This window comes from Cylas formicarius, unplaced genomic scaffold (genome assembly GCF_029955315.1).
Source record: "Cylas formicarius isolate icCylForm1 unplaced genomic scaffold, icCylForm1.1 PGA_scaffold_4__25_contigs__length_36172078, whole genome shotgun sequence".
Classification (NCBI taxonomy): domain Eukaryota; kingdom Metazoa; phylum Arthropoda; class Insecta; order Coleoptera; family Brentidae; genus Cylas; species Cylas formicarius.
In genome coordinates, this window is record NW_026844334.1 from 24,984,632 (window position 1) to 25,007,623 (window position 22,992).

The following is a 22,992-nucleotide window of genomic DNA, read 5'->3' on the forward strand; positions in this document are numbered from 1 at the left end:
ATTCCAAAATTCGAATAACTTTTATTTAATTGTAAGTAGACTTAATAAAAAATATGTGTAACTATATGCTAATTATGCTACGCGTGGATAGATATATACAGTAACATAAACAATGACTTATGTGATTATTTTAATAACACATAGTCTCAAAGTTTGCTCACTGGTGGTATTATTTGATTGACGCAAAAACGCCTCTACAATTTGGAAATACACATGTGCAAGTACAGACGTTCTTATAGGCACCCAGTGTAAAAATAAATTATTATACTTATAAAAAATATATAAACAGGATTAATATACTTAGGGGTAATCTTCTAAGTTTAAATACAGAGTGTTTCTAAAACGAATGAAATATAAAAACAATAGAATGGTTGATATGGCAACGGTACGACCTGTTATGGTGTACCAGAACGTTAAGTAGAAAAAGATGTTGGACCACATCGAAGTAAAGTTTAAAATTTAAGTGCTTATGCTTCAGAAACGCCCTGTACGATAAACGTTCTTCGTCAGGGTCATATCGCAGGTGGGGTCTGCAAAAGTTGTGACCTTGAAAGGCATCACGATGCATCGAACGATTGAACAGATTTTAGTCGGTTGGTAAATGTATATGTTTATAACTTTGAACAACCAACAGTGCATTGCATCACAATATATGGATATATTTAGTTCGGTTATTTGAACTAGTTCCCTCCGACTTATTAAATGGGATTAGTGTCCAGTGATCCGCAAAATGTACATTTACTAACCGCCTGCGACACAGCAAGAAAAGTGAAGTGAAATAAACACACGTGTTGCAAATTCGGGTCGATTGCTCTTGTATAACTGGATGGCGCGATTGTCTGGGCGTAACACTTTCCCCAATGGGCTGTTCGTAGAGGCCGCTAGTGTGTTACTTAGAGTTCGGAGTGCACGAAATCAGTCCTTTTTCAATGGATGTTTTTACGATTACGTTTCAAACAATAGGAGAAAATATCAGTACCGCAGTGGTAAATATGGTAAATTTTATAATCAAACAAGAAAGTCGGCCAACGATTTCTACGTTTTAAACAATACCGCTTAAAACGTAGGACGTTTGGTTTTTATCTGCACATCAAACGTTAATCTACGTCTCCAATCTCTCTAAACATGTTCGAGGGAAAGGACGTTCGCTTAAATTTACATACGCTGCGACACTCGTTCGCTAGGCGATCATCTTCCTCTTGTTTGAAAAACGCAACAATAGTGGTACTATCTAAAACTGAATATTATGACCCCTCAAGAACGCATCTATCTGACTTGTTCCGAGGGCACCCGTCTGATCGACGGAAGGCTGAACGTAATAAACGGGGGGAGCCTGCCTCTGTTGCTGCTGTTGCTGCGCCCTCGCTTTCTGTTGCTGAGCATACAGCTGCGCCGAACTTTGGAACAGCTGCTCTGCTTGCTGAGCTTGATATACTGCTTGCGGATTCGCTTGCTTAGGTCTTTGAGCGGTTTGCTGTAGTGTCGTTCTTTGGGATTGAGGCTGGTATACGTAAGGCTGAATGCGTTGTGTTAAAGTGAAATCCCCTTCGGTTTGAGGGAGGCTTTGGTAAAGTTGATTCTTGTATTGGCCTGACGCGGGGTCGTAAACTAAAGCTGAAGAGTATATCTGCCCCAAAGTTGACTGTGGTTTAGCCGTTACAGGCTGGCTGTAGGTGATGGCGGTCGGAGACACCAGGTTTTCCTGGTTGAATCTCTGAAATTCTGAGTCGAAATCTACTTGCTTATTTGGAGCAGCGGTAGCAGTTTGTGAGGTTAACTGCTTGGTGTACAACAAACTCGGTCTTGGGGTAACTGCAACTTGAAGAAGCTGGGGCCTGTACGTAGTAGCAGGAAGCTGTGTTCTCGTCGCGGTGGTTGCGGACACTACTTGTGGTCTTGGGGTGATGGAGACTGGTTGGGGAGATTGCCTGTATATTGACGGGGCCGGTGTATTGGTTTGCGTTCGTGGTCTTTGGTAGATTTGGTCGGCTTGTGCGGCTGAAGTTTGGATATATTGTGGACGAGAAAAGTACTGTTGACGGACAGGCTGCGAACAATTAAATATAAATTGGTTATTTGCAAAAATAGGTGCTTATCGCTTTACCGTAGGAGTTGGCCTGAGAATTTGCTCGGGTTCAGGTTGCTCGTCTTCGCTTTGTTCGTAGTTTGTCTGGAATAGGCTTACTGGTTTAGCTGTTACAGCACTGACTGGTCTATGAATCGGTCTAACTGGGCGAGTGGGATAATTGGCAGGAAGATTTGCGTTGTCGTTGCTCTCTTCTTCAGGAACTTCCTCTTCTTCTTCCTTAGGTGCATTTGGATCGCATGGGTTTCCTAAAATGTGTATTAAATCTCGAGCTGAGGATGTCGCTAATCGTTTTACCTGAAACGTATGTAAATTCCCGTTTATTGCCATCAGGGTCCACGTATCCGTATTTCCCGCGAACGACGCAGTCAGTTCCTCTAGTTTCCTCTTTAAAACTACCGTCAGCAGCTTCGTAACCAAATGTAAAAGATCCGTCGTCATTTACTTTGCTGTAGTTTCTGAAATGAAACCAATTATAAGAACTTGAACGAACTTAATCTATATTTGCTTACCTTATCGTTTGCACCGGGGGGCTCTTGGTCGGTTCTTTGGTTCTGTAACTTGCCTCATGTGATTTGGTGGATCCTCGAGGAATATAATTATCTTGAGCGCTTCTTGATGAAGCTGTAGGTTGTCCATAAAGTCCATTGTATTGATCAGCGGATGACACAAGAACAACTCGTTGCCTGGGATCTAATTGTTCATCTTGAGGTTCTGCCGCGTAGTACTGCACTGTCTCATCTGCTTCTTCCTGCTGCAATGGTCGCTGGACGCGTATTCTGCGGGCTTCAGTATTATATATCAACACCATTCCTATGATGAGGAGAGGCAACCACTGGAAATACAATCAGCGTCATATTTAGTGTTCATATTAACACTATCATAAAAATGTTTTTATAACATCCACCTAACAAAAGGACAAGGAGAAACTTTGTGGGGATAACTAACAATACGGGAAAATAGCGAGATTTTTTTTTGTTTTTTTTACGGAAATTTCCATTGAAATTGAAAATTTCTTGTCATATATTCAGTTACTTAATTTTAAATATAGCGAGACACCCCTAAAAGTTTTTAAATAAGGTCTTATAAGTATGACTTGGAAAACATATTGAGAGTTAAATTGAAATCCAGCAAGATTTTTTTAGCTCTTTTTCTTTCAGAATCTCTAAACCCATTTAGTTTACCTTATTAAGAAAAAACAGAAACAAATCATAGTTCAGGCTCATGTCTCATTTGCTTAAAATATTTAAAAATTAATTCAGCTTTGAGTATATCGAAAATGTGAACACCATATGGGGGATGAACCATTTGGCTTTGGAAAAATAAATATCAATGGGTAACAATGAGGCCGGTAGTATTCTGTCCGCTTTTTTGTTCAACATATTTCTTGATGAGATCTTCTTCCAAGCTGCGACTGTGACTGCGAGCAAGGGTTAAAATAAATGGGGAGATCTTAAACAATGCAAGATATCCCGACGTTACGGTTGTATTAGAATTATTGAATAGAGTCGAGAACAAATACCGACTTACCGAATAGTGTTCTTGGCACTTAATTTATGATTATTCCCATGAACATAAAAGTAAATAATAAAGTGACCCAATAAGTAGTTAAATTCAAGTATCTTGGGTGTTGGATCGCTGAAGATTTGGACAGGATGTGGAGGATAAAGCCAGAAACGAAAATGCAGTACTTGTAATAGAGATTTAACAAGAAATGGAATCCTGGGCCCTGAAAGTGACTACAATGAAGAAAATTGAAGCCCTAGAAATGTGGATGGTGAGAATATCGTGGCCAGAACATGTTTTGAGTGAATCCGTGTTAGTGCTCACGAACTAAGAAAGACCATAATTGGGAAAAGCAAATCGGCGTACTTTACTAAAAGTAAACTTGAACGAAAGGCAGGTCGAGGCAGGAGTCTTGGATGCAAAATATCCAAAAATGGACTTTAATGTATTTTCAAATACTCGCAGCAGAAAGACAAGAAGAAATTGCTGTGGTTATAGCCAACCTTTGATGAGAAAAGTCACATGATGAAGATGAAGTTCGTCAAATTTTCAAAACATTATAAACTGGAAACTTTGTATGCTTGAACTCGAATTTTATAGACATTACAATATTTAAATCTTCTCACTATTACTTATCAACAAAAAAAAGTCCATTGGTAATAGTAAATTAAAGTAATTAATTCAACTTTGAATTGAAATAAAATAAATAATTATGAAATCTATTATTAGGGTATGATTAAAGGAATTCTAATATGTAAACAGCACGGTTATTAACGGGTTACTAACTATACAGCAACATATTAACTTCGGGATTGCCTGATAATACTGTGCAAAAAGGAGCAAATTAAATATGTACACGCTTTTATTGTGAAGTTAAACGAAGAATATCGAGAATGGGGTTTAAGGATTAATGCCGCCAAAATAGGGTTCATGGTCATAAAGACCACGTACGGAACAATCGAATGGGAGTTACTAGATCCACCGTGGACACAGTCGAATTCAAAGTTCTTAGATGGTATGCTCATGTTTACCGAATGTTAGATGAAAGGTGGCCTACAAAATTTTCACAGTTCATTAAACAGGCAACCATTGAAAAACACGCGCCCATACCCAATTAAGTGCGTTTCTTCGTTTTATGAATAAAACACACGACGATTACTTATAATAATTGAATAATGTATTCTTGCACCACGTCCGTCTGCATCTTGTTTTTCTTTGTTGAGCAACAACGAATTTTTTCGCGTGAAATTTTTTAATTGCTGCTAACAAGAATACTCCATTGTTCATTATTAAAGTGCCTGTGTGATTAGGATACTAGAATTATTGTCTTTTCGGTTAAGGTGCGAATTAATTAGGAAGAAGTGATATAGTGACTCACGGGTTTGTTACGTACCAACTATTAGAATGTAACGATAGCATTTCACCATAAAATCGTGACTCAAATCGAACATATTATTCCGCAAACAGTTCAAACGTTTTAATTGATAACGTGATTGTGGAAATAGGAGCAAGCGGAATTTAATTAATATCGCTTAAGTCTGCGGCTGGATCACGATCTCTTTTAATAATTGTAATGGTTAAAGCTGAATTTGCTGTCAAAGGTCAAGGCCTACTGTTTAACATTAATTCCTATAAAAAATTTTTTTTTCTAAAAACTAAAATACGCGCAAAACTCTTTATTAATTGGTCCGTGAGTTTTTCATTCATTGTGAAATGAAGGGTTTCGGTTAATGTTAAACATGCATGAGAAATCGTTTTTAAGTCCAATACAACCACAAACCATGATACAACATGGTTTGTACAGTTAGATGTTTGGTTTAAAACTTTTATTGGGGCTTAAAAATTTCATATTTTTCCAGCATATCACCTGGTTTCTCTGGATATCACGTCTGATGTTGTCTTCTAGTGTTTGAAACGAATCTCGTTTATCGGCATAAACAAAAAATAGTGCAATGGTGTCAAATCGCAAGATCTAGGCGGCTACGGACTGATTCAAAACGAGAGATTTATTCCAGTGCTGTGGCCATGTGACAAAATCTTGTTAAAAATCCAAGAAGCAGATTCAGCTTGAGTATTCTGGACAAAAAAATTGTTCACGTAGTGGAATAACCACAATTTCAGTTTGTCTGTTCAGTCACGCGCGATCTGTCAAAAACAGAGCGCTGAAAACCGAAACAGCAAAATAATCACCCACTAGTATTATAAAAATCCGTGGCATCTAGAAGCAAATTATCCCAAGTAATAATAAGAATTCTTTCATTTAAAATTACTTTAAATGTATCATTTAACCCAGAGACAAGAAAGTAGAAAAAATAAATGATTTTCTAATATTTATTTACGTCCATTTTCGTAGATTGCAAAATCTGGTTTAAATTTAATTGCTGTTGGACATCTCACCGTCCTAAGCTTGGATTATGCACTCAATTCTAAAATATATTTTATTGTCCAGTTACGGCTACAGATGTTATTGTGCTATCAAGTTTTTAAAGTGTCTAAAATTTTAAAATTAACTGATTTGCGAATATGTTTCCGCTCTCATTTTGTCTTAAATTTGACCCCATCTAGCAACAAATCTCGAATTGAATTTCATATTAGTTATAGCATATTGATATAAATTTGATAGTGACGACGTTTTCTTGGGAGTGACAATTTGCATGTATTATTATAATCTTGGATAAATATTCACCTAGTTATTCCACTGGTCACAAATAATATAGTTCACTCATTTTTTTACCGACAAAGTTGAAAGCGCTATTTCAGCGCATTAGTTCTGAATCAAATGTTTTTAAAACAAAACGGTCTATGAAAAATCTACCACATTTCAAAGGATTAAATAACCTTTAAATTTTCAGGCCTTTGGTTTACAGAAACTCTTTTAATTAAGACTGTGACTATGTCATATTTTTACACAGTCACTTATGCTAGGACCAAATTTTTTCCTTGACATCATAACCCAGCACAACGTCTATGGGAATCAGGTGAACTCGAAAAATATATTTTGTTTTAAATTTAATAATGCACGCCAATGTCTATAGCAATCGTTAAAAGCTCGTCGAGAAGAAAAAATCTTAACAACCGCAACTGTGAAGGACGAATCTATTTCTAGGCGTGGTTCTTTTTACGATCGTTTTTGGGATCATTTCATGGTAGTTTAGGTTATGACGGATAACGATTAATCTGTTTTGAACATTTTGTTGCAAGTCATTGATTGTCGAGCGATTAGACAGAAGCGCTCGATACGGATGTGACCAAGAAATTTCAAGTCTGCGTGAATGCGGTTTTCAAGAGTTCATTTTATTCTCACTATTCTCTGAAGAATTTTCTTGTTTACGCCATAATATTCTCCGTTCCTCTTAGTTGGAAATTAGTCAGTATTAGATCTTGTTTTGCGTAACGGATTTACAAGCCTTAGCAAACAGGTTATGTGGAACAACTTCATGGTCAACAGACGTTAGTAATCGTCGTCGTCTATGTTCTTTTAGTATCACTTCCTTACTTCATATCATTATGCACAGCAATATATGAATGATTACGTAAGTTTACAATAAAATCAACTGTTGATTTCGCTTTGGAAAGTTATATGGATATTAAATACTACTTTTCAGTTCCGTTGCTTACAACGCATAATGACCCCTGACCATATTAAAACTACGACCGTGGACATTGTGGCACATTAAAGATAATTGTTCTTGCAAAACGTCAGCCTCAGTTCGACGCTTCATTAATTACTAATAGTACCGTCATTTCTGGGTCTGATTTATACACTCATAACGGGCAGAACTGGTCACAGGGTGCGGCATGATTGCTAGGTTTTCACGTTATTATTCTTGCACAGACATTGAAAAACTACAAACTAATTAAAAGGCGCCCAATATTATTCAAAAAATATGTTAATGCATTATGTGAAAGTTATACATTGCACATATTACCGTCGATGTAATTCGCTTATTTACTTATGTTTTATTTTTATTCTATTTTATTGGGTATCGCGTCTAAACAACTAGTTAATTCAAGGTAGTTCAACATTGCTGCGTCTCTCTACATATTTTGTGTATGTTACTGATCTAGGACCTTTTAAGTAAGTAGTTCTATACAAACAACTTTTGCGTTTATTTTCTTTTTGTTAAAATTAACCTTTATGGAGATAAAAGTATCCATCAGTTAGCTGATCTGTCCTTTAGGTGTATTTTCTATCATATTAAATAGTCACATCTGTTTCTTTGCCAAATTTGTTACATAGTTTTGTTATATATCTTTGTATATTTTTCTTACACTACGTGTGAGCTTTTCTATCCATTTAACTAGTTTTTCACTATTTCTTTCCATTTGGCATACAATTTTATTATTTTAGTAAAATAAAATTTTAATAAATTTATATATAATAAATATTGTACATTTAACTTAATTTAATTGATCAGGCATGGAGACAAGGACACGCATTATATTTTATTTAGTTTTAGTTATTTATTTAGTTTTTAATGTTTTCGCTCAAGTATTTTCTGATTGAAAATTTTCATTTTGACTACATTTGAATTCGTTTAGAAAGAAACATTATATATTATACTCCTTCATCAAATGTTAGCTATTTAAAATAACTTATCAAGATTTAGTATTTTGTTCCAAGGTATTGAATTAATTAATATGACGAGTGTAATTTTTATTTGTTTGTTTTTTCTTCAAAAACACGTATTCTCAATTCTCAATACCTTGTATTTTTTTTACGAAATCCACGTACTCCGATATCAGTTCTGAAAAAAGTAGCGAAAAGTAAAAGTAATTTCAACAGGCGAAATTCATTCCTTAACATATTAAACGTGTAAAATTAGCATCACAATGTGATCGTTTTATAAATTTAGTTACATTTGTAGTTTCGTAATTATCTAATGGTGTTGAATCAGTGGGCAGTCCAGTCAATATCCGCTTCACAATCGTAATGCAAAAGTCGATTAGTAGGCGATGCACGGACACGCCAAAACTTTTATGAGACATGCTTCTCAAGGCGAAAAATGAAACCGAAACTATCAATTACTTGCTTAATGTTTGTTACTAAAGATTTAGTAGTGCTTGTTTACGTTTTTTTTTTTGAAACCCAGTTTTGTTTCGCAATAATGTTGAAAAGTCTTGAGAGAATCTTTGTGATGCGTGGGGTCGTAATTTTGTTTTGTCGTTGATATCTAATGTCGACACAATTAAGGAGACTATTAACTGAAATTTAATAAATAAGAACGTTAGGAGAGACATGGCAATGACCACAAGTACTATATAGATATTATTATAAAGGATGTTGCAAAAAATTCTCTGCAAATTTTTAGAGTAAATGGAATATTAACAAATAACCATAATTTGGTTAATTAACAGAAGGAGCCACAAAAAACTTTTTTTTATTATTTTAAGAAACATGAAAATTTAGACTACAAATAATTAATTATTAAACAGATTATTGTTTCTTCGTAGTTGTTTCTGAAAACCATCATTATTCCTTGAGATAGTTTGTTCTAACCTATGAAAATCACAAAAAATAACATATCAATTCAGTGAACATTGTTTGGGAAAATCTGAAATATGTACACTATTTCTTTTACTGTCAACCAGAGTACCAAAAAAGACAAAAATCTAAAAATAATTTTTAGATTATATTCTATTCTATTTATTTCGCGGTGCACCTAGAATAGATTAAAATTAAGCAAACCGAAGAAATTTCCGTAAAAATCAAAAATCGTTCCCGACCTGCTTTTTGACTTTGATGCTTCAGAATCTAAATGATATGATGACTATATTCCATTAAAATACCAGTTTTTTTTTATTATAAATATTTCACAGAAAGAACAGAACCACAGTTAAATATCTCTTTGAACATACACCCCTTTCGCATTTGGTGGACCTTGGCACTTTTAGAAATTTCTAGCTATTGTCGTGTTTAAGTTAGTGGTTTTCATGTAAGTCATGTAGAATACTGCTACGTAGGTAGTTCGTATTAACATATTTGATGCGGTTTGATCAAGATAATAGTATCCCTTTTAAAACTTGAAGACTATTATGAGAAACTTAACGGAAATGGGTTGCTAGCGACGAAGATACTTGAGAAAAATAAAGTAGTACAAGAACCAAAAGAAGTTTTCATGTCCGATAATTTAATTTTTAGTGGCTGTTCACGCCAATGACCTTATTTATTCGAACACTGTTGAAGTGTTTTCGGAGCGCGAGCATTGAAGATGCCAAGTGAGATTTTGGCGAAACGTCTGCAGGATTCCAGTCGGAGTTCAACGAGCGAACGGATGATATCCCGGAATATAGTGTCATCATATATATATATATATATATATATATATATATATATATATATATATATATAGCGAACGGATGATATCCCGGAATATAGTGTCATCATATATATATATATATATATATATATATATATATATATATATATATATATATATATATATATATATATATATATATATATATATATATATATATATATATATATATATATATATATATATATATATATATATATATATATATATATATATATATATATATATATATATATATATATATATATATATATATATATATATATATATATATATATATATATATATATATATATATATATATATATATATATATATATATATATATATATATATGATGACACTATATTCCGGGATATCATCCGTTCGCTTGTTGAACTCCGACTGGAATCCTGCAGACGTTTCGCCAAAATCTCACTTGGCATCTTCAATGCTCGCGCTCCGAAAACACTTCGAACACTGGATTTTCCTTTTTTATATTTAATGCTTCCTCTTTAGTGCATTTTTTAATGCTTGCTTTATTTATTATAAGATAAAATTTATTTATAAAAATTATGCGATATATTCAATCAAATTGGTTCAGCTAAAATTGAAAAGTTGATAACAAAAAATTTCAATCTAAATCTATGAAGGTGTAAAAAATAATACCACAAAGACATCTATTTAGACATTAGACATTCTATTTAGTGTACGATTTATGAAGTGGAATATTTCATCATCATTTGCATTTCTAGATATCTGTAATTTTAGCTGTGGCGTGAGTATTTACCCATTCAAATATAATTTACTACAGTCGTCACTGTTATGTATTGAACAAGGACAAATATAAAATTTTCAACTTCATCAGTTAAGGCCGAATTTGGATTGTTTTAGAGAAAAAAACTGTTAGAGTGTTCTAGTTATTTTAAAATTCAAACTAATATTATTTAGTTGATAGAGTTGTATTTCCTTATACATCTATGAATTCAGGATTTACCTTTTTGAATTTAGATTTCAAATAAAACAAATAATTGTTGCGTTTACACAATAGTTTTACATAGTAGTTATACCCTAGAGGCATAGATCCGGAAATGGTTAATTTCCTAGAAACGGAATATTAAATATTAAAAACAGAACGAAAATTCTACAATTGCGCTGATGGTGGTAATTTTCATCATTTCATGTTCATGATTTTTATTTTTTCTTACGAAAGCTGGGTAAGATACAAAAACAACTGAAGAGTCGAAGAAGCTGTATGTTTCGTGGCTTATTCGCAGTAAATGACAGAAATGGCAAAAAAGTCAGTGGCGTGCATTTACTTGACATACCATTCGTTAAGATATTTGCAGGGACTGGACTGGATTTCACAATTCCTAAAGTTAAACGCTGAAGTTCAATCTAGGTGAATAATGTAAGTCGTTCGAGTTTGAGTCTCTTAAAACGAGAATTCCTGCAGTAGACATTCCATAGAAATACATTTGACTAACGATCCTGCGGCTAAAAGCACATGAATTTTTTCGAGTCATTCGCAACAAGCGCAACTTGTGGGTGATGCTGTATAGATCTTAAGCCAATGAGCCGAATGAAAGTCGGGCGTACCCCCTTTTCTTGCGTGAATTCTGTCATGGTTCAATGGCTTAAACATAGCCTAAGCTGAATTTGGTCGCAATATTTACTTTCTACGCATTCAACGGACCGTGTCTCTGTTTAACTGCGCTGTTACCTACATGTTAAGCAACTCACGTTCTTTACAAAATGAACGCCGACGCCGAAAGATTGTATGGATACATATTTCAATTAACTTGGTTTTACTTCCTAATATTACTAATTACAAATCTTCTAAATACCTTCTGCGTCGGTTGTTGACGAAATGAACTTGCCGACGTTTCGCGAATCATCCTGTTGGCTTCTTCAGAGCTTTCAGTTTCAGTTAAGAAAGTCAACAGGATGATTTTCGTATTATTAATCCACAATAATATTACAGTACAGTACAGTATTAAATAATATTACAGTGTCTTTGAAAAAAATGTCTTTATCAAATGTTGATAAGTGTTGATAAGTGTTGTCGAAACAATTGTCATGTAAAAATATATAAATTCGTCAAAATTTGAACTTTTAGTTCTTATTTATTTTAATAAATGGATTTTCATCAAGTAAATGCCACGTCAGTTCAATTTTTATTTTGTTATTTGTTTTTTGTTATTTTGTCCTATAAATTTAAATGAAAAAAAATTATGAAAGAGGAAATTGTATAATGGTGAAACTTCCACGAAATTGTCTTATTCAATAACATTTTAAGTTTAAAAACGAAAATCGGGACTGTTGACCAAACGTTTATATAATAAACTTCACCTTATTCTGTATAGCCCTTAAGTTTTTCGCATTTGTTCTGAAACACCTGGTAATTACATAATTATAATATTATATTTTTCATCACTTTTTTATAGGGTCAACTGGCTCATCGATTAGATATTCAAGTTCCAACATTTTCGCATCCTATTTACCCACATGATGGAAACTTGCCGCTAGTTCTCTGGGCCATTTCCTTAATAACTTGTATGTTAAGTCTGTTAAGTTTATAGGATTTTCAATGATATTGAAGAAAGCGCAGTATAGTGAGGAAGAGAACATTTTGCCGTGGCTTGTTGTGCTATGACTCTTCATAAATTGGACAGTTCATCTATCGCTGCGGACTCTGGCGTAATGTATGGCGCTGTCAAATGCCTATCAGAACAATAACACGTCCGAATGACCTGTTCACAAGCAATTTAACATTTTCACCAAAATAATCTTTCAAATCATCCAAATTCATGTCCGGGTGGTAATCACCGATTGTTTCACGTATTAGTAGAACAGATAGGACTGCTTAAAACCGAAAGTCGGGGCAATTTTGGTTAAAAATGCAGCGGATAATAAATAATGCCTAGTATTTTTCAAAATTATTTAGATTGGGACAAATTGCCAAATAATCGACACACAAAAAAAGACAATCTAATAGACGTTGTTACCGGAATCTCTAGATAGCGAAATGTTGAAATGTCCCTGTTAGTGATTTCTAGTACGCAACTTCTTCATTGTAACTAAGGTTCGGCTGTGTTAATGCACATAAAATACGTTTGTGTTTATTATATCGTATGTGTTTATTATAATATATATGCCGAAGAAGACAAAGAATTGTAAGATATTCGCATGGAATGACCATGAAGAAAACGGATATTAATTATTGACTTGACAATAATATATTCTTAAAGCAATTCATTATTAGGCTCAACAAGTAACAATTGCTTTTACAAATAATTTTGCTGAGCTAATGATTGAATTTCAAGAAATCACGAGAAGAAACTAATAAGTACGAGAAAATATTTTTCAGGTGTTGTTAGCGTTATTGACTGTAGCCAAATCAGAAGCCTACGACTGTACGTGGGTTTTAGAGAAACGAGTTTAAAAAGTCCTTATATTTTGTAGATATTCTGGAAGATCGGTTTTCAGTCAAACGATTTTTTTAATTCTTAATTAACAAGATAGAGCTACTATTTCCGATATAAAATTATTTTTATTTAAATAATGATAATAAATAAATCTAGCACATTTGAGAGTCTAGTGCATTTATTATTTATATCGCGTGCCAACCATTAATGACAATATTTATTTTTTCCAACATCTTATAAAAAAACTAATATCAAAAATTGATTTCACATTAAAGATAGAAATTTTTTTCATCAACATTGCGTTAAATTGCAATTAATGAGAGTGTACATTTTTGCTGAGTTTAGTTTAGTCTAGTATAAACAATCAATAAATCGTATTATGGCATACCTTATCAAGGCCAATTTCAAGACCAATGTCAATGTATACTATTTCACTAAGCCGCAGGTGATTTCAGGCATGCGTTAAAATCTCAATTATGCAGATATTTTGTGGTTACGTCGAAAATATTGAATAATGAAAATTTATAAGAGATTATAAAATACTTATATTAATCAATTAATTTCGATTACATTTCCTATCAACACCAGAAGTTGTGGAAATTGATTTAAAAAATATAATTACAGCACAATTATTGAAATACCAGTAAAATCAATCAAAACTGGAATGTCAGCGACTTGATAGAAAAGTGAGGCAAATTTTACAAAAGAACTTAACAGCTGGGGATGGTCTTTTTCCTGCTCATTTACATATAAAGAAGAATATAATATATATAAGATAAAATAATTTTACCAATTTTATGTTTATTAAGTAATATACACAACCACAAATTATCTGCCATTAAAATTGAAGTGTATGACAAAGGAAACAACCCCCATAACCTTATCATTTTAAATAATATTTGCTTTACAAAAAAATTATGGTTAGCTAATTGTCGGTAAGTAACATTTAAAAAAAAAAATACAGTTTGAATTAATTTGTTATGTCTTTACAAATATAGGATTCTTAAATATTGTTTTAAAGTTAAATTATATTTTATTCATTCGGCAGATGCAAATTAGTTCTTTTCCTACGTATATTTTTGATCCCATAGGTAATTTGAGATATGACAATAGAAAGGGTACATCTAAAACAAAAACATACTAGTTCCCGTTTGTTCATGGATCAAGCTTGACGTATTGTAGAAAATCTCTTTATCCGGTCAATCATCAATCCTAACACTTGAGGTTGCCGTACTTGCTTTATCAAGGTTGGAGGTAGCATGAACTTTTTTTGGACTGCGCATAATAATTGCAACAAATCATTTCACTTATCTTCTCGTCGGTACTTGTGAATTCTCCAGACTGTATTAACCATGAATAATGGTGATTTTATCGTTGACCTTCAGCATTCAAATTAAAATTCAAAAACAAAGAAGTGAATATGTGGTAGGTATAATTAAAATAGCAATAACAATGTGAAATTTCTGATCGTTTTTACCGTGCCGCAAAAATTATGTATTTCTTTATTGATTTTTAAAATATCATTTGATGCGTTGGATAAAAAGTGGTGGATTATAGTAAACGGCTAAACTGCATCTCGACCATTTTATTTTATTTTTAAGGACAACAAAAATTGTGACTATGCTGCTACAATAGTGTTTTACTGCGGGCTATGTATGTATATTATTACAACTGTACAGATAAGTGCGTATTATCTATTAAAAATTGTGCTTTCTAAATTGTACGAAATGAACTTGACAGAATTCACATAAGGGAGACAATAAGCGTATTATTTCCCATGCACTTAGTAGAAAGTAAATTACTAGCAAAATGGTTTTACTTTATATTGGATATATAATTTTTCATTAATGAAAGTTCTCAGCTGATGCATAGTAATTGATTGAATAGATTGCAAGTAGTCATGACTTAGTGGTAAAAAGGAATTATTTCATAGTTGTTACAAGGAAGCTCGTTACTGATTACTTATCGATCTTCGAAATAAAATAATAACAGTCACAAATAAACTGGGAAATGCGAACCGAAAACTAATCTCAAAACAGCGAAATCATATATATCATATATATACATATAAAGACGGGTATGTCATAACACTTATTCGGCATATAGTAAATACGAAGATTTGCACAATAAATGAGGTGGCAATTGTTAGTAATTAAAAAGAGATTGAGTATTAAAATGTAGCTTAGTTTTCGAAAAATTACAATATCGCGACAGTAACTCTTTGTACTAAAAACTGAACGAGATAATAGTAATTGAATTATTTCTGTATGAGAAAAGAGCAACTATGTAAGAGAACGGGGTCCTCTCGGGGTAAAGTGGGTATCATCAAAATACGGAATGGACTTCTTACTATTTGTCCTAAGTTGTGTCCTAATGATCAAAATGCTCGTCGTGACGTGCCGGGGTCCGAGCGGGATCAAAGGGTTTTTTGCGTCAGACTGTCTCAAGGTGTTGCGGTTAATTTAATACCATCGGTCCAGTGGTGGTTCGTTACAACTATCAATTTAACATTTTTCCAAAGTTGAATCTTAAACCTTGAACATACGGTATCTGGTTAAGAACTGAAATTTGCAATCACGTTTATTATACAATTGTTTTTTTTATTTATAGGATCATCTTTTGCTTTGTGGTGAATAGATTCCATATTGGATGGATATCGAAATTCTTAAATCGGTATTTTACTAATTTGCTAGAGATAATATTACCTAATATTTCTTTTAAAAAGTCCCGGAATTCTTGCATTAAAAACATCGAGAATTTCCAATACAATTTGCAATTAATTTTGAACAAGTTTCGAGTCTGTTGTATATTGGAGGGCAGCGCTGATGTTTCACCAAACATGCTGTTGGCTTCGTCAAAACGTTGTCTGAAACAGGCAGCTCTCTGAAAAAGTTTTATTTTCCTAATTTTGCCATTATTCTTGGGAAAAGAAAAAACTTGGTCATATTGTGTGGCTGCTTGTTGCATTGTATTATAAACGAGTGGAATTTAAAACGAACTGATTGTATGTTTCTGTCGCCAGTGCGAAGATTGTATTCAAGTAACCATTCGATTTGCATACCGGATTGTTCAATTTTAAGGTTCAGTTGGGAATCTTCTCATGGTATTTATTATTCATAGGGAGCCGTCAATTTTTTTGATTGCTTGGCTTTTTAAAATTAATTAGAATCAAATCCCGATCATTTCATCAGTCCGTTTCACGTTGCACAAAAAGAATTTCAACAGTACGCCCATACCAAGAAAGCGTGCAATGTTTTTACCGTAATTGTGATATAATAAATATGATTATTATTTTTTCATTGTTCCATTTTGCTGTTTTTGTGTCGTTAAAAGAACTAATCGTAAGATCGTGAGCTCCGCAAAAACTTCTTTTGAGGTTGTGACTTACGCTTAAATACCAAATCACGAGGGCAAAAGGAAAAGGCATATGAAATCATGTGCAAAAGAATTTTTTACCATAACTATCGACAATTTAATTTCGTAACAGGTCGGCGTAGAATTAGACACGGCCATTTTTGTCTATGGCAAACTTTAGAACATTTTATTCTTATTTTTTATTATTACTCAAAGAGACAAATAAGACTACCCTCTCTTAAATAGGTAGACCTAAAAATCAGAAAAAGGGTGACATCTGAATCATTGTAAGAAAAAAAGTTCCTATGAAACCTGGATGCGAAAACTCTTCGTTCGGCAAATACATTGCGTTAAATTTTCTTTTAATTTTTCTTAAAAAAATGCGAAAAAATTTTTAGTACTTTAGCGACATTTAGTGTGTAAAGGTGATTTTCAGGGGCAAGTACAATTACTTCCCCTGAAACTTTTTGTGTCATGCCAGTACTGTTACTAATAAACTATTTTAATTGCTAGTTCTATTTTTAAAAAATTGTGTCATGCATTTATTCTGTTTTAACGTTTTTGTGTATCGCATTTTCGTACAGAGAGGGAATGATCGCAATTTCACACACTAAACTGTACTTCGCTTCATTGTTCTTAAGTGGTCATCTCCACACACTTATACTACGTTTTTCCAATGAAATATAATGGAATCTGTTAATATTTTAGGAAATATTTCTGAAAGAATGCCACAGTCCAAGTAAACACTGTCCAATTCACGAACTGCCGGCAGTCATGTTGAGCATTTTTGGTATTGGTTTTAAACATTACTTTATTTTAGATTCAGATAATGCAAATAACAATATACTTCAATATGCTTTATAAATATAACACAGAGCGAAAAGGACTGCATCAATTTGGAATTCATATTGAAAACTACGAAAAATCATGTTTTATCCCGATAAACCAGTCTTGGAAACTTTGTTTATAGATGTGTCTTATTTAAATGAGTGTTTCCTCAAATGATAAACACATTTAATTAGTTCCATAAAACGACTATGGTATTTAATAATTAACTTTCTTAAACAAGTTTTTTGGTATTGGTTCTTTTGACTAAGCTGCGTTCTATCAGAATTGAATAGATGAGTCGTAATAGTATATTATGCAACAAGTGGGGTAAACCACATTTGACTCACGAGTTTTAAAATAAATTGGTAATAACAATAAATAAACGAGTGAGTTAAAAACTTTACCGAACGTGTTGCATAATATACTTTTTCTACGACCGTTAGTTTTTTGGTGCATTTTCACAAAATAACACGAATACATTCACTGACATGACCATCAGAATTGACAAACGTTAAAATTCAAGCCCTGGGAAATATCTCCGAAAACATCCGATTGCTCCCAAACCCGTGCGGTAAAATCCTCGAAATGTCCGAAATAGCTCCGATTCATGTGAAACGAAACTGATGTGGTAAAGTGACGCTTTCCGCAAGCTAGATCGGTGTTTAATTAGGTATTTTACAGAAGGGAATAGAAAAAGAAATATTAAATATTAAACACTCTTTGAAAATGGACCAATAGACTGTTCAAGCTATAGTTAGTAGCACTAAATAAAATATAAAAAAATACATCCTTAAGCAAGGTTCTACAATTAATTCTAAAATTCAATTATGAAATAAGAAAACTATAGTCCATATCAATCGACGGAGCTTAAAAATCGGCAATCGCATCCGTTTCTAGAGTACTGAAATTAATTCAGTTTGGGTACTTTTAACACATATGCTGCAATGCGCTTTTTTTTGTAAACATTTTCTAGCTTATGAATATAAGTGTTATAACACTAAACGGGATAGCCTATTCCAACACTGACCTGACAAAAGCGTAATACGCTAATCCTAAGCCTTAAACGCCTTTAAATAACCATAAAACAATACCCCAAATGTTTTATTCTTATAATCATCGGCAAATTCCAAAAGTGTTAGAAACGTAACAAATATATCAATTACATAAATCGAAGAGAACACAATGTGAAGCCTGAGGAACACTTGAAACAACATCAATGTCCTGTCGTACTCTATAAGATGTTATTATTAGCCGTATTTTGCTTATTATTGAATTAAACTATGTATTAAAAAATGTATTTGTCCCAAATTCAATTGAAATTCCCATGTTATGATTGGATTTAGTAGATACCTATTATCAAATAAAATCAATCAAAACTAAGTATATCTTCTTTTAATTAATCACATTGATTTGAAAAATAAGAGGAGAGTTTGTTTTATTTGTCTACTTTCAAAATTTTATTTATTGAATATTGGTTTTAATATGCACTGTTGTTGCATATGTGGTTGCTGCAAACATTACTCCGTCTGCTGATCTTATAATTACCGATCCATTTTGACAATAAAATTTGAGTTTTACTCTGAACCATTTAATTCGGATTTTAAATTTTTTGAGCCACCTACATAAAGATATCAGACGGCGGACCCACTGTACCCTATACCCATTTAGTATAAACATAATCATTTAAAGTATTGCTCCACAATGGCGAATGCAATGTTGCATAAATTATGGGTGTAATAAATAGGATCAGAGTTCAATGGGTCAACGGCGCACGCACGTATTTTAACAATTTATTTCTTTTATGGATTTTATTCTATGCAAAAATCCAGATAAATCGTTTTGAATCGAAAATCCAGTCAGTTCTGCTATGCTTATGCGCGTTATCCCCGTGACGAAATCGGATTTCTCTTGCAAGTTTTTTACGGAAATGTTTAACCTTTTACCATTCCGACTCGATTAACAAGTAGCACTTTGCGTTGTGGTTTGCATTGTCCGCTTAAAGAATCGACATTGTTTACCTCGTCGGTTGCTTTGAAACGTGGGTATGGAGTATCTATTCACGTAAACGTTGATTGTACGTTGTCAAGAAATGAAGTTGGTTCCGGACCAACTGAATGTGTATTTTTTTAAATTATGAACCCTATTTGGCATAATCTAATTTGCTGAAACAATGCGGTCGCCGAGCGTATGCTACTGACATGTTTGTGGTAATAATCTTTTAACGGAAATGTGCAATATGTGCAGGGAAATTGCACAATGTTTGCCCGTGTAATTAATTATATATTTTCAATTATTTCAATGATTAACTACAATTGTTATTGTAACGTGCTACTGCCTCTAGAACCTAAGAAGCGAATCTACTCAACAATACATGTTATTACATTGACCTTTTTCTTTCTCTCTCAATATTAATGTAAATTATCTCTTCTGTCTTAGACATTTTTATAATTGAGTCGTGACCGAGTGAAGCAGTTCTAACTTCAATTTATTGCTTTTTTGGTCGAAAAATACTAGTTGTGTGTTGATTTTGTTTTCATTTTTCCAATAAGTACTTACACTTATTCTTTTACTTTAAAATCCCTTCGAAAATAATATACACTAATAAACTGTGTGATAGGAGAGGAGGGTTGACGCAATTGGCAAAATTTAAGCTCTCCATTTAAATGATAAATTCGTCGTGTATTTTTCTTGACGTTGCAGTGTTGTTAAAAGCAATCAGTAGTATTCTTAATATTCTTGTGAGATATTAAAGCTATTTTTGCTATTTGTGGCCAATTCATTGATTGCCTGGCAATTACACTTCCAAAGAAGTTCAGAAAATCAAGTTTTACCAAAAAGACACGGCATTTGTCTAAAGACTTCTTAGCAAATGTTTAGTAGAAAGTTCTGGATGCACCAGAATGTACACAGATGATGAAGATATCACCACAATCACAGTACCTCTACCTACTTTATTTTACGAAATATATACATATTTATAAAAGAGAAACTTACCCCTTTTTTAGCCAAATATTTTGGAATATACTTAACTTATACTAAAATACCAAACAAAGACGCCATTATAATACGTTTTTCAATATTGCCTGTTATGTATAAAAGTTATATAATAATTTATTAAGCTAACGAGCAAGGTAATATTTGAAAGAAAATGAGGTAACTAACCAACGAACTTTTGAATGGCCCGGTGCAAAAATTGCATGCCTGTTTTGTGTTAACAATCTACGAATTAAATGAACAGACTGATCAGATGAACTCAATTTATGTATAGTGTGTATGTAAATGTAAATAATTATAGCAATAATTATAAAAACAATAATTTTAAATTCATGTAGCAAATGGATATAAATATAGCACCGAATAATAGTCCACTAAAGAATATAAAGTAAAGTCGATAGGTTGATCCTTATAAGGTCATTCAAGCAGTTTATGGTGAGCTACTTCTAGTAAAATAATGGTCATTTTTTGAAACTAATCCAAAATTATTTATTTGGTACACAAAAGCAAATTGGATACTAATTTATCGAAAATATAACGTTTCAACAACAACAAAAAAAATTAAAATGCAAATGAGAAAAATATGTGCCCATAAAAATATTCTTTCTGGGACTTCAATATACTTTTATTCTATTGTTTAAAATATAATATAAACGTTGAGTTCATAACAAATTAAAATTTATAAATATCTGATCAGTCCATGTCATTTCACGAAAATGGCGAAAAAAATAAGGCACTCACTGTTCTTCGAAGCCACATGATGATTTCCCTGTGTATTTTCTATATCCGCAGCCGCGGCACAAAAACAATCCTTAACGCAATAGCGCGGTCGGACTAGACTGAAATTCCAGCAGTCCTGAAACGGCCGAGGAAAACGCTCGTGTTCAGCGGAATATGTAACAGTGAGAGTGAACTTCAATGTCTTTGGGTAAAGTGGCGTGGTCCGCTTTATAACCTACGGTGGGTTCTGCCGGTGAGGGAACCATCTACGTCGTTTACGTGCAAAAGGAATGACTAACCTACAACGTACATTTTTATCGGTTTTCCGTTACTGAAAAACGTTTTATTTTCGTGGCGTTACTAGTAGGGTAGTCGATATTCAGCATCCACAATCGCGGGCACCACCTATCACTTAAAGTTTCATTAATGGAATAAAAAGCTTTGCTCAAGAGACAGGTCTTTGAAATTATTCTATAAATCTTTATTGCAATGTGTGAGTAAATAGTTATTAGAATCGAATGTTCTTGTCACAATATCGTTTTTTCGGATAGATAATGAAATTGTATTGTCTTTTTTGCCAAATGAATATACATTTTTTGCAAATAGGTTAAGTTAAAATTATCTGATACAAAATCAATATTTTGTCTAGGTCATATGAATGCTTAAGGTTACAGTCACTAAAGAATTTCTCTCTGGATTCATGAATTTAAATGATTCGTGAATAAAAATCCAACGACCCTGAAAACTAACCAAACTAACCAAAATATCAGTCCAACTTAATTTATTAAAACCGGCATTTAGAAAATCTTACAACCCTAATAAAATTATAATATATTGCACCATATTTATAAAAGAAACACAAATGTTTTGAAATGTTCTTAAGTTATATTAGAATACCCAAACAAGAACGCTATTGTAGTACAAAAGTATTGCTATTATTTTTTGAATATTATCCATCACCATAAAATTTAATTATTATTTATTGACAAATTCATATTTTTTTTCTATGGAATTTAATTTACTTATTGTATTTTAGGAACTTTATATTCATCGCTATTTTAATCTTAATCTTAATAATAGTAATAATAATAAATATTCTTTAACCCTTTGACAAAATGGATTAAGTAGGATGTCTCATGCAATCCTTGAAAGCAAACTACCAGTTCCAGATATACAATCCTAATTACACATACATTCATTGAAATGAATTAACATCGGATATGCTAAAGCAATATAATAGGATAAAAAAGCTTGCAGACAATAAAAAAAGGTAAAAAAAGCTTATAAAACAATATAACAAATACATAGATAAAATAGATACTAGAAATGTACTTAAAGTACTTAATGTATTTAACTTGGTAACTTGGGGTGAATTGGAGGGAGAGTTAATTGTAAGGTTTGATAGCGTTATAGTTAAGCTAAAGTCGCTTTTAAATAGAGCTGAATTATGCTAGGAAACAGGTAACAGTTCCTTATAGCTAGTATTAACTTAATGAATATCTGAGCTACTAGTAAGTTTCTTAGATAATTAGATTTTCTAACTTAACTCGATAGTCTGAAGTCAGCCAGCGTGATTTCTCAAGGTTGACGGAAATTTAATCAATCTTACGAACATTATTTGAAAATCTGAACATTCTAGTAGCCAGTAAAATTATAATATAAAATATTGGAAAATATCAGAGAATTGGTCAGTTTTAACTTAAAATCTTTTTAGGAGTTTATAGAACAACTTTTGAATTAAAGAAGGTACGTCACCTTAAAGCAGAGATTACTACGA

At 32.7% G+C, this 22,992-nt stretch overlaps 1 protein-coding gene across 1 annotated transcript; it reads right to left on the bottom strand.

Annotated features, from left to right (window-relative positions):
• Positions 1–10: 10 nt before the first annotated feature.
• LOC132700318 (uncharacterized) lies at positions 11–21,441 on the bottom strand. Its single transcript, XM_060667541.1, has 5 exons — positions 21,237–21,441; positions 2,599–2,921; positions 2,384–2,544; positions 2,105–2,334; positions 11–2,047 (listed from the first exon to the last, which is right to left on the bottom strand). The coding sequence occupies exons 1-5, from the start codon at positions 21,252–21,254 to the stop codon at positions 1,232–1,234; spliced, it is 1,548 nt and encodes a 515-aa protein (XP_060523524.1). The 5' UTR covers positions 21,255–21,441; the 3' UTR covers positions 11–1,231.
• Positions 21,442–22,992: the final 1,551 nt, after the last annotated feature.

What these genes read in the sequence shown, in the direction of transcription:
- LOC132700318 (XM_060667541.1), bottom strand. An exon ending in CCCCCGGTGCAAACGATAAG is followed by an intron (nt 2,545 to 2,598) that starts GTAAGCAAATAT and finishes GTTTCATTTCAG; the next exon opens with AAACTACAGCAAAGTAAATG. An exon ending in TTCTCAGGCCAACTCCTACG is followed by an intron (nt 2,048 to 2,104) that starts GTAAAGCGATAA and finishes AATTGTTCGCAG; the next exon opens with CCTGTCCGTCAACAGTACTT.